The sequence below is a fragment of the Copadichromis virginalis genome, linkage group LG4 (assembly GCF_057382275.1).
Source record: "Copadichromis virginalis isolate Kocher_CV1m ecotype Utaka linkage group LG4, C_Virginalis_male_GT1.1, whole genome shotgun sequence".
NCBI classification, from domain to species: Eukaryota; Metazoa; Chordata; class Actinopteri; order Cichliformes; family Cichlidae; genus Copadichromis; species Copadichromis virginalis.
The window spans coordinates 36,292,162-36,304,416 of record NC_140621.1 but is presented as its reverse complement, the minus strand read 5'-3'; the positions used below and the strand labels follow the sequence as shown (position 1 = coordinate 36,304,416).

Sequence of the window (12,255 nt, the reverse complement as noted above, 5' to 3'; positions counted from 1 at the left end):
GAGGAGATGAGACAGGACACAGAGAGTCGCTGAGGAGTTTATTGAGAGCAGAGGAGCATGCTGTTAAACTGGGACTGAAGGTTCAGCCTCAGTGAAGCTGCAGGACAGCCCGACACTATCGTCACTACGGTTACCATCACTACCACCACCCTGCAGCACACGGGTCGCTTTGTTACAGCTTTTAGTAGTTTCTTTACAGAGTCTAACTGTGTGTAAGGCAGAACACAGCAGGCATGGGGCAGGAGGCTCTGCTGCAGTTCAAAATGCATCATCAAAGAACACAAAATCAGACAGTTTGCTATAAAATGGAACGAAGGGTGCAGACTGAGCCGCATTCTGCTGCTGCAGGACCGCAAGCGAAGATCCAGAGAAGAAGAAGAGCCGAAATCTGCTCTGACTGCAAACACCTCAAACCTGAGCACCACATCAGATTCAGTCTCAAACCGCTCATGGGTCACGTGACCAGGATTCAGGACGCGACGGGAAAAAGGCTTCATGTGACAAACAAAACGAGTCATCGAACATGAACGTACGTTTAAAAACATTGAAACAGTCACAAGAAACTGGAAACATGAGTGTGACACGGACACGTTAGAGAAAACGAGGTAAATGAAAACATCCTGATTTTACACATTAGTTTCTCTTTTTCAGCTTTATCAAAAAAATGTAATCGGACTTCATTTCCAGAAATCTCCTCATTTTCTCTAAATGTCATTATTTTAATCAACTCGAGCATTAAATCAAAATTATTTTCAGAGCTTTTTTGAATTAAATGTTTTATCCCATCAAACATTAAAGCATTTCTACTGACAAATTATTCCAACAACTTTCATTAGTATCATTTTTACTTGTGTGAATCTTCATCGCGACTTCTCGACTTCGTCGCTCTCAGATTATTTTACATCGTCAGCTTCCTGATTTGAACCTCAAACAAAACTCAAGATTCAGCTCCTGAAATCAGAGCGAGTGTCGACCTGCTGCTCACACCTGCGCACTCTGCATCATGGGTAATTATTTAACACTGCATGTTAAAAAAAGAAATGTGCTCTCTCACGCACACACAGCTCAGATAAAGACAACATGCACCAGGTTTAGTCTGTAGTTAGAGGGAAGAAAAAAGGAAGGAAGTCCTCGCTGCAGGTGGGAGACTTCCAGTCTGTCTGTGATGGTTTGTTCCATCACCCCCCCACACAGTCCACAACATGGTATAAGCTGCTGATGACCTGCAGCAGGAGTCAGCTGATCCCAGATGAGTTACTCCCACTTGGCACTTAAAGACCCGCCTGCTCACGGACCAGCTCCAGTCTCAGTAAGAGGTCAATGACATCACCACGGCAGGTGATGATGACGAAGCAGTTACGCTGCCATCGTGTCTCCTCACACAGGAAGTGAGTTCCGTTCAGGTCCCGATCCAGCTTCCTACAGGAAACATGAGTTGAAGCCTCGTTAAAGGAGCGACTCAACGTTTCGTCATGGTCTCAGGGACACGACGAGTCTCCTGTCAATCAGCTCCTTGTAGAAGGTTTCCTAAAACGCCGAGCGGCTCCTTTCAGCTCATTCACTGAGTGACTTTGTTCTTGTGTCCTGCGTCCGTGCAGACGTCTGTGAAAACAAAAAGTGCCGGTGCAAAACTAAAAACATGAAAACGGTGCAGAGAGGAGGCTCAGCGCCTCCCAAGCTTCACATTTATCTCGGAGGACTCGTGCACGGACATACTGGCCCTTTAAATCAGGCTCCTCAGTGCTTCCTCCCGCCATCTCTCTGAGACTCGTCAGTCTGTCAGACCTCTCTCAGCCAATCAGCTGTGAGCATAGATGAGGCAGCGATGGAGAAGGCGAGGATGACGAAGCCGGAACGCCGCAGACTTCAGACAGGATGATGGATGTAAGGTGTGTGTGTCTGTGTGTGTCTGCGTCTCTGCGTGTGTGTGTCTGCGTGTTTGTCCGTCCGCGTGTGTCCGTGTGTCTCTGCGTGTGTGTGTGTGTCTCTGTGTCTCTGTGTGTGTGTGTGTCTGTGTGTGTGTCTCTGTGTGTGTCTCTGTGTCTCTGTGTGTGTGTCTCTCTGTGTGTGTGTGTGTGTCTCTCTCTGTGTGTGTCTCTCTGTGTGTGTGTGTGTGTCTCTCTCTGTGTGTGTCTCTCTGTGTGTGTGTGTGTGTCTCTCTCTGTGTGTGTCTCTCTGTGTGTGTGTGTGTGTGTGTCTGTCTCTGTGTGTGTGTGTGTGTGTCTGTCTCTGTGTGTGTGTGTGTGTGTCTGTCTCTGTGTGTGTGTGTGTGTGTGTGTGTGTGTGTGTGTGTGTGTGTGGTCCAGGGTGTGATCTTCCTGGTTCACCTCCCGACCGGAGGAAGGGGAGGAGCTCCTCGCATCACTGAAACAAACAAAAATGTTTGTTAAACTTCTGAGCTCCCCCTGTGTCTGCTCGGATTCTGTTTGTAATAATAATAAATAAATAATAAAACGTGACGGATCCACTGAACCTCTTTCTGTTTCAGCAGAACTTGTCGTTCTAACGTCACTTTCTGTTCTGTGTTATTTTCGTGAATAAACGGACGAATGAAAACAAAGACGTGCACGAGGTCGTACCTCTGTTGGCCTTGCTCGGGTAGATCTTGGTGAAGTGTCTGTACTCGTCCGGAGGAGGGAAGTCGTCCAGAGGATGGAACGAGTACTTGGACTCAAAATCATCTGCAGGAGGACGACACAGAGTCAGGACACGGAAACAGCTCAGAGTGATACAAACAGCTGCGTGTGCGTTTACACGGCTTTACAAATAAAAGGAGAAGAGGGGAGAGACAGGAGGAGGACACAGCAGCGGGGAGACGAATTCAGCTCTAATCAGATCATCAGAGGAAATCAGCAGCAGCTTCATCGACCGCCTGCTGGAGACGGACTCACCCGCAAACGAGCGAGGGACGGAGGAGGAGTGCCCGTTTCGGAGAGGAGGGGGAGGCGGGGGAGGAGCGGCTGGGGTGCGGGTGGGCGGGGGAGGAGGTTTTCCTCGGGTCGGGGGATCGGAAGAGAGGGAGGGGCTACCATGTGTCCTGTAAGGAGGGGGAGGCGGGGCTTCTCTGCCACCAGCCCTCAAGGACGTCTGGACCGGAACCGGAGGAGCTGAGGAGAGATCGACACAGGTGATCGACACAGGTGATCGACACAGGTGACTGTACTTCTGAAAATTGTCTAACAATCAAAAATAATTTGTTAAATTTTTATGAAGTTACAACAATTTCATAATAATTTTTAAAAGAAAAAACGAAACCAAAGGTAAAAAATCTGAATATTTTCAGAACAAGTACGATTAAATAAATTCCATCACATGACGTCCAGAGTTGAACATGATTTGAACTCCCCTGAGGGTGAAAACCTCAGAATCTCTTCTTTTATTCCAGTATTTCCACCTTAAACCCGTCTCTGCATCTAATTTAAACCCTGAGTGTCCACAGCTCGTGTGCTCAGATCACAGCAGCTGGTCTACCTGCTCCATGACTGAAGAGCAGACACACCCACTTCATCACACACTCACTGTTGTAATTACACGTCAGCGAGGAGCTCACAGCCAGAGCGAGCAAGCACACTTTTACTAAGTAAAGCAGCTGAACGGTGTAGTACATGACTTAATAATCGATCAACAAATCGATTTACTCTGCCTTACAGAAACCTGGTTGCAGCAGGATGATTATGTTAGTTTAAATGAATCAACACCCCCGAGTCATTCTAACTACCAGAAACCTCGAAGCACAGGCCGAGGGGGCGGTGTGGCAGCAATTTTTCACACCAGCCTATTAATCAACCAAAGACCCAGACAGACTTTTAATTCATTTGAAAGCCTGATGCTTAGCCTCGTCCACCCCAGCTGTAAACTCAGAAACCAGTCTTACTTGTTATCATCTATCGTCCACCTGGGCCTTACACAGAGTTTCTGTCTGATTTCTCAGACTTTATATCTAATTTAGTTCTGAGCTCAGATAAAATAATTATTGTAGGTGATTTTAACATCCATGTAGATGCTAAAAATGACAGCCTCAACATGGCATTTAGTCTGTTATTAGACTCAATTGGTTTCTCTCAAAATGTAAAAGAACCCACCCACCACTTTAATCACACTCTAGATCTTGTTTTAACATATGCATAGAAACTGAACATTTAACAGTGTTTCCTGAAAACCCTCTGCTGTCTGATCATTTCCTGATAACATTTACATTTACAATAATTGATTACACAGCAGAGGAGAGTAGACTTTATCACAGTAGATGTCTTTCTGAAAGCGCTGTAACTAAGTTTAAGAATATAATCCACCCACTGTTATCATCTTCAATGACCTGTACCAACACAGAGCAGAGCAGCTATCTGAACGCTACGCCAACAGAGGTCGATTATCTTGTTAATAATTTCACCTCCTCACTACGTACGACTCTGGATACTGTAGCTCCAGTGAAAACTAAGGTCTCAAATCAGAAGTACCTGACTCCGTGGTATAATTCTCAAACACGTAGCCTAAAGCAGATGACTCGTAATCTGGAGAGGAAATGGCGTGTCACAAATTTAGAGGATCATCATTTAGCCTGGAGAAATAAAAAAATAAAACTAGACCTGTCTTAGCTAATTATAGGCCAGATAACACCAATGAGTTAAACTGCAGGAATGTCTACAGAACGCAAAACATTATTATTTTAAATAATTTTTTTTATTAAAATGTGTTATATTTGTTAAAGCGTTCATGAAAATAAAATGAACATTTGCTCTTAAATTTCCCATAATGCACCCGGAGCACTATATCTTACTGCCTGTGTAACTTAAGGACATCACCTCTCACCTGCTCCTCTACCTGGCGGCTCTCTAACAGGGGGCGGTGGCCTGTTGGCACCCTGCTGGGAGGGTGTAGGTGACGCTGGAGGAGGTGGAGGGGCAGGGCCTCTGGAAGGGGTGTGGCCCCCTGGTGAGGGGGCGGGCCTCTTGTTGCTGAGTGAGTTGTGGCGCTGTGGCAGCTCGGGTGCTGCCTCTCCACCTGGGCCGTTAGTGATGCGGTATGGTGGAGGGGGCGGGGCCAGAGAGGAAGAGGACACGGGGTTTCCTCCCGAGGTAGGAGGGCGCCTGCTGTTGCTAGGAGATGGTGGGGGTTTGGAGGGCAGTGGAGGGGTGTTGTTGGGGGTGGGGGGAAGGGGCTTCTCTCTGTTGTAAGCGGAGGTGGGAGGGGAGGGGGCGTTACCTCTGCGACATAAGGGAGGGGGTGGAGGAGGGGCAGAGGAAGAGTGTTTCATGCCGGTGGAGGGGGATGAGGCTGTAGAGGAGGGGGAAGAGGGAGAAGGGGATGAAGACAGGTTGGGGAGGGAAGGACGCGGCATGCGAGATGTCTCCATGGGTGATGATGCCTGAGGGGAGGGGCTCTCTGCATCATCATGGCGATGGCTGGGAGGGCGGGGCGCAGCAGCCCGAGTGGAGGGAGAGCGACCGACGGCGCCATCTATGGAAAATATGGAAAGGTAACTTTACAAACATCTAAAACTTTATTAACACCCGTTTATTTTTATTTGTAAATTAAATAAAAATAAATAATAAAAAAAAATATATCATTAAAATTTGACAAGATTTTTTATAAAAACAAACAAAAAAAATATGAAAACAAATAAAAACCAATCTGAAATTGAAAAAATACAAAGTGACAAAGTAGCAAATGACCTCTCACCTCCGACTGGCCTCAGTTTGGGAACTCCGCCTGTGAACAGGCCTCCGATTGGTGCAGCACAACCAGATGGACTGCCTGCTCCGCTTCCATTGGCTCCTGCAGCTGCTGCTCCACCTCCTTTCGGCTCTGAGAACCACAACCATCGGACAGATGAGTGAGGGCTCCGCCTCCTGAGGGTGGGACATCACTGCTTTACACCGACACCACAGCTACGACACTAACGTGACGATGGGATGGATTAGTGCGCGAGGTAGGATGCAGGTGAGGTCAGGAGACTGCCACAGGTGAGATGAGGTGAGATGAAGTGAGACTTTAAGTTTAAGTGTTTTACGCTCCCACGCAGCTCCGATGACATCATCGCCAGCACAACAAACAGTCGAAAACACATCGATTATAACCTATTACATCACAGTGACATCATCAGGGCTGCATCAGTCAGGAACAAACGGGAGACATTGTATCCGTCAGGTAGGGCGAAAGAGGAAGGAGTCACGTCACCACCATCAGACCAGACGTCATGATGACTGAAAACATGCTACAGGAAGTAGATGTAAAGTTGGTCTGAAGTGTGGCCACGCCCACCCGTGAGATAAAATGTCTTTATTTCACCTTTACCTGAAGGCTCATTCTGCTTCTAAAGTTAGCACCGCCCCTTTTCCATGCTCATGAAGCCAGTGGGTTAACGAGGCGATGTTAGAACAAATAAATTCACCTCCAATCCTGCAGTTCCTCTACCATCCAGTAGAGGCAGCAGTGAGTCAGAGTTTGCATTGTTAGGGGCGGGGCCTGAGTGTAAACCTCTCAGACACTGAAAGGAAAGCCTACTGACTTCAAAGCGAGGAAACAGGAAGTGGAAATGCTAACTCGAGTTGTAGCTGGTCTGAGCACACGGGTACAGGAAGCAGAGCAACCCTTCAGCAGTGAAAGCAGCAGGATGACCGAGCTGTGCAGCCCTCGGCAGGCTTCATGCTGTAGAGGAAGGTCAGAGGTGTCTGCCGCCCACTTGTCCCGCTGCAGGTTAACAAGGTGTGTCTGCGTACGAGCTAAAAGCTAACTGATCCCGCTGCACGCTCTCAGTTTCACTCCTGAAACATCCACCCGCTGTGGACACGTTCTGGGTTTCTACTTTACAGTCGAGACAAAATTTCTTTGCACACAGCTGTCGTTATAAAAATGTTCTGGAGAGGTTTCAGTCTGGTTTTAAAGCTCTGTCCAAGGGTTTTCCCTCATAGTGGTTCAGGACTTTCTCTGCGAGCTTTGGCTATTTCACGTCTTCTTCAGTTCCCCTTACTTGTGGTGTTCCTCAGGGTTCCATATTGGGCCCAATTTACTCTATTTATATGCTGCCTCTAGCTAACTTTCACATAACGAATATAACACTTGATTGATACGCTGATGACACTCAGACTGATGAGAAGCTGCTCTGCTCCAGTAAAAGCCTTCAGTGTCTGGATGGCCTCTAACTTCCTAAACGTTTCGTAGCAATCGCAGCACTTTAACTCTCGCCTGCAGTCTTCAGCCTTTTATTAAGTCGCACGTTAAAAATTTGGCAGTTATATTTGACAATAACTTCACCTTTAAAATACAGATTAGCTCAGTTGTACAAACTGAGGCTTTTATCCAAGGTGGGATCATTTTTATCTTTTGGACAGTTGTAACTTCTCATACGTTGCAGTTAGTCGGACCTGCCTTGTAAGACTGCAGTCGGTCCAGATTGCTGCAGCTCGTCTTCTGACACAAACTAAAAGACGTGAACATTTTCCCCGATGCTCGCCGTCTTCACTGGCTCCCTGTTCACATCAGAATTGATTTTAAAATTGTACTGTAGACTTAAAGCCCTGAACGGACAGGCTCCTGGGTGTTTAATCGGACCTCTTGCAGCCTTCTGCACCCTCTGGATCTCTTAGATCAAAGGATCTTTTGCTTTTAGCCGTACCCAGTTCGAGGCTGGTTCACGGAGGCGATCGAACGTTTGTGGTCGTGGTGCCTTAACTGTGGAATAATCTCCCCCCACACATCAGACAGGCTCCGACTGTCAATCTATGGTATTCACTGCCTTTTAATACACTTTGAGAGTTATTTGGTATTTCTGTTCAGCACTTTGGTCAACGTTGCTGTTGGAGTTAAATGTGCTACATAAATAACAACGACAATGATCCTGCTGATCGGTGTGTGATAGGGCGGCTTTCAGTCGCCCGACAGAGTCTACGCAGGAAACGGCGAGCACGGCTTTCAATGACACGTTATAGAGTTTTAGAAACATTCCTGTTCTGCAAACCAGCATCAGGCCAGGACATCAGCTCCACTGACAGGTGAGCGCTCAGCCGTGTCGCGTACGTGCGGTCGCGAGTGCGTCGATGGTTTGGGATGAAACTGTGGGTGGCGTGGACGGCAGACATTTACAGAGCAGGAACACACACAGCAAAGCAGAAAGCATCATCAGGTCATCAGCAGCTGTGCAGGAAGCTGCAGCATCTGTTTCAACAGCCGCTCCGTCACCTGCCCACCGAGCCCGCACGCCACCGCCGTGGTGCAACTTTAACCTGAAGTCTGAACTCGGCGGAGAAAGGAAGAGAAGTTAGAGCACAGACATGACGGAGGTTCAGGGTGAAGCCGACACAGACAGAACGGATCAGATGAGGAGAAACAGGAAAAGGTGGAACAGAAACAAACAGGAAGTCAGAGCCGGAGGGGACACGGCGTGTGTGTGTGGAGGTCAACTGTGAGCCCGATGACGGGCAGGAGTCACGGCCACTTTCAGAGCCGCCCGTCAAACAGACGACGAGCCGTCTACAGACGGAGGAGCAGCAGCAGAGCGATCGCTCCTCCAGTCTTTCAGCTCATGCAGTCCGTTTCAGCCTGCTTCTACAAACTGACCGAGCGCGCGTCAGAGGCTGCTGCCGGCCGTCTCTGCCTGTACAGCTGAAGCTGTTCACACCTCGCCGCCACCGAGGGTGCGCAGAAGAAGAGTCGAAGCTCTGACGCTCTCTCCAATCCCAACACTGATACCAGATTAATCACCTGCGTCCTCGCTGTGACGTCACACTGACGACGAGCGTGTTTGTGGACCAGTGTGTGACAGCTCCAGGAGGAACGGGGTTTCCTGCACAGGCTGGATCTTCAGGGGTGACCGCATATAAGCCCGAAGGACCCGGGTCACATTTAAACGCCGTCTGTGCGGCTGCTCCTGCTGGCCAGCAGCAGAAACACAAGCAGGTTCGATGAATTACCTGCGTGTTACCTGCCTGCGCTCACTTCCTGTTTCAACTCTGCTGAGCGTTTGTCCTGAAACATGTTTAAACTTTATTTTGGCAACTTTGGAAAACAGATCCCAGAACAGGAGTCTGTGGTGTTAATGCGCAGGGTCTGAACTAAAGCGCTAGCACTAACAAGTCACACACGCGTGGCCCACGCCATGTTTACACACATCACAGGCTGAAGCGTGAGCTCATGACCGGGGCCGTATCAGGACCCCGTGCCCCCCCACAGGTTTAGTTATTCATCAGGATGAGTGTGAGGCGTGCTCCGCTGTGCAGGCAAGTTTAGGTCAGCTCTGATCTGACTGCGTCTGCTGGTCACATGGTTATGAGCGATCAGCTGATTTTAGACGCAGGAATCTAAAGGAAGCGCTCCGTAGCTGAGCTTAGCACCCCCAGGACCCCGTCGGGGGGTAAACCTTCAGCTGATCTGCTGACCATCAGGTCAGCTGACCTCAGCGGGTCTGGCCCCGTCTGCCCCTCTCCCTCGGTGGACAGGAAACACGGCGGCTGTTTCAGGCTGCGCTCGGCCTCCTGCACGCTGACTCCAGTACCAGAGAAGATGGCGTTCTTACTCTCCAGCGACAGCGTGGGGCTCTTATCTCCGACCGTCTTCTTCTGCTCCTCAGACGGCGCCCCCTGCTGTTTGGGCAGGCTCTGCTGCTGGTGTAGGTACTGGTATAAGCGAATGTATGGGTGCTCAGTGGGGGTTGTTTGGCTCTTTGGTGTCTGAGTCTTACTGTCGAGCAGCGGGGCGCTGCGGTCGTTTACCACCGCCACCTTCTTCAGCTTGGCGCCTTTGCAGATGTCCGACAGCAGCGCGCCACGACCTTTGGCCTCCTCCTTGCTCAGCTTCGGGGGGCTGGTATTAGCCTTTTGAGAGATGGAGGTGGAGTTAAATAACCAGACTGTGACATGCTGCAAGTCTTCTCAGGCTCACAGGTTATGAATGAGAGAAAGCTCACCTGGCTGAAGGTGGGGGGAGGCGGGGGTCCCCCAGGTGGAGGAGGAGGTGGAGGAGGGATGGGCATCCTGCAGCTGATACAACACACACCTGATCACCTGAAACACAGACACACAATCCGATCAATACCTTCCTGACAATGCTGTTCTTCTTTGTCTGCTCGTTCACACTACAAATAAAATGCGACAGCAAAGGCGCTCTAGTGTGAACGCTCAAAGCAGCATGCGCACAAGAAGACGTCACACACAACGCGCTCCGTTTAGACCAAACAAACAGTGTTTGACTGTTTCTGACTTTACGTTTCCCAGTTTTGCTTTAAGTTATAAAGTTATCTTGTTATTTACATTTGTCCTAATAATGATCCTTACTGCTGTTTTAGAGGAGCGCTGCTTCTAGCTGCAGATTTCTGTCAGTCTGCAGATTATACAGAACAAATAAAATGTTCACGTTTCTCCAACATTGTCTTCCCAACAGTTTCACTGGATGGATTCAGCACCACATACGAAAGTGACCCAGATCGGATTTGAAAATATCGGATTTGCGCCGTTCACACTGTCAGACCATGATCGGATAGATGGTCGCATAGGGTCAGAAACGTCAGATTTGATGCGCTTTCGCCTGCAGTGTGAACGCAGCCTATGTGTCAGAGATGAGCGGCTGCTCCTGTGATGGAGGCCTGAACCCTGAGGCTTCAACCTGGATTCACCTGGTGGCTTAAACCAGTTTTCTGTTGGTCAAACCTGAACTATTGAACAGCTTCTCTGCCTCCACTGGACCCCACCAGCCCGGGTCCGGGGGCGGGGGGGTTGGCTCCGGACTAACCGGCCCGGGTCTCTCTAGGATGCTGGGCTAACGATTCATCCTCCTCACCGCGCTCCCCTCCAGCTGTGTGCACAGTGACCAACATCTATCCGTGCAATCCTCCCCCCGCAGAGGCTGATCAGTATGCGGAGTTAGCTCCATCGCGAGCCCAATCTGCTAGCTCAGCGCTAGCATGCGCGTTAGCTTTGAGCACATTCGGACAGGTGAGGTGAATAAACGGTACCTGTGAGCGTCACCGCGTCTCTGTGGCCTAGCTCATGCTTCTCTCGGTTCGCTGGCTGCTTTCTCACTCTCGGAGTCTCCGCCGTGAGGACCGTAACTCCGCCGTTAGCCTCAGCTCTGCAGAGATTTCTTTATTTTTCTCTACAAGAACACGTGACCTGCTGCTGCACCTGCGCATGCTCACTAAAATAACGGCATTCTGCCATTCTTATTACACAATTACAAGTTTAAACCCATTTCCCTTTAATAAAGACAAATGAGCGCATTTATAAGATTATTGTTATTTTATTTTGTAGTGAAGGAGGACATGCAGAGGGTTAGAGGAGAAGGAGAAGCAGAGATTCGTTTTGATCTCTTTTAACATGAAGTTCCCGAAATCAAATGTTGTCTTGATCACGAGCGTTCAATCAGAATATTATGAGTTTATAATATCAAATAAAATGTATATCAAGTAAATTTTTAAAGAATCTCAAAAACAGCAATCATTTTCTCTATTCATAAAACACATTTAAACGTCTTTTTAAAATTCTTTCGGGTAAAGACTCTTGACCCTTTGTAAAAATGTAAAAGTTTAAATGTAATACACCAGTTTGTACACTCTGTTCTCACTCGACTCCATGTTTTACCTGAATGACCTGACGTGGCTCCTCCCCCTCTGCGTCAGGATTAGTTAAACCTGAAAAAATACGTTTTTATTGTTTAGTATTTTGTTTCTTTCGAAGGCAAAAAAAAGAAGATGTTTACTTTATAATAAACTTGTTACTTATCGTAGCTAAATTTTATTTTCACAAATGCAAATACAGTAACAAAAAGCCTAATTTTAAACATTACTATAATGATGTTTTATGTTACATAAAATTGATTCGTGGATCACTTAACAAAAAGGCTGTGAAAACTATTACTATTTGTAGTAATTACAAATTATTTGAATGTATGTAATTCTTTGTATTACACCCCCTGGCATATGTTCATTTTGTTCTTGTTGTATAGTCAAAGGAGCTTGCAGAGAAAAGCGTCTGGACTTCTTTAAGTTGCTTGAAGACGTTTCACCTCTCATCCGAGAAGCTTCTTCAGTTCTAAGGTCAAATGGTGGAGAGTCCCAGATATAAACCTAGTGGGAGTGACCCCCCACAGAGGGACAAAAGGACCCCTGATGATCCTCTAATCGCCTGAGCCAAGGTGGGAAACTGGGTGTGGGTCCCAATCAGCCAGAGTTTCGGGTGAGTTCATTGTGAAACCTGGCCCCACCCTATCATGTGATTTCCTGAGGTCAGATGGCCCAGGATGTGAGTGGGCGTTAAGGCGTCTGGG

General features: G+C 48.1%; 1 protein-coding gene and 1 long non-coding RNA gene across 4 annotated transcripts; both read right to left on the bottom strand.

Moving 5' to 3' along the window:
* Positions 1 to 25: 25 nt before the first annotated feature.
* LOC146712099 (uncharacterized) lies at positions 26 to 2,017 on the bottom strand. Its single transcript, XR_014920245.1, has 2 exons — positions 1,717 to 2,017; positions 26 to 1,602 (listed from the first exon to the last, which is right to left on the bottom strand). It is a non-coding gene; the product is annotated as an uncharacterized LOC146712099 (long non-coding RNA).
* Positions 2,018 to 2,204: 187 nt separating this feature from the next.
* On the bottom strand, positions 2,205 to 11,113 carry wipf2b (WAS/WASL interacting protein family, member 2b). 3 transcript variants are annotated; one of them, XM_085455239.1, is made up of 8 exons: positions 10,946 to 11,113; positions 9,902 to 9,998; positions 9,491 to 9,809; positions 5,680 to 5,805; positions 4,810 to 5,457; positions 2,892 to 3,107; positions 2,580 to 2,681; positions 2,205 to 2,364 (listed from the first exon to the last, which is right to left on the bottom strand). In XM_085455239.1, exons 2-8 carry the CDS (start codon positions 9,965 to 9,967, stop codon positions 2,324 to 2,326), a joined length of 1,518 nt encoding a protein of 505 aa, XP_085311365.1. In that variant the 5' UTR covers positions 9,968 to 9,998; positions 10,946 to 11,113; the 3' UTR covers positions 2,205 to 2,323. The 3 variants fall into 3 exon arrangements, with proteins under 3 accessions (XP_085311365.1, XP_085311366.1, XP_085311368.1); XM_085455240.1 differs by having other exon boundaries at positions 2,206 to 2,364; positions 9,512 to 9,809; XM_085455242.1 differs by having other exon boundaries at positions 2,206 to 2,364; positions 9,677 to 9,809.
* Positions 11,114 to 12,255: the final 1,142 nt, after the last annotated feature.

Coding starts and splice junctions, on each gene's coding strand:
- wipf2b (XM_085455239.1), bottom strand. CDS start 9,967: ATGCCCATCCCTCCTCCACCTCCTCCTCCACCTGGGGGACCCCCGCCT. Junction 5,806..9,490: donor TAAGAACGCCATCTTCTCTG/GTACTGGAGTCA, acceptor TGTGGTTCTCAG/AGCCGAAAGGAGGTGGAGCA. Junction 2,682..2,891: donor CGTCCCTCGCTCGTTTGCGG/GTGAGTCCGTCT, acceptor GTCCTCCTGCAG/ATGATTTTGAGTCCAAGTAC.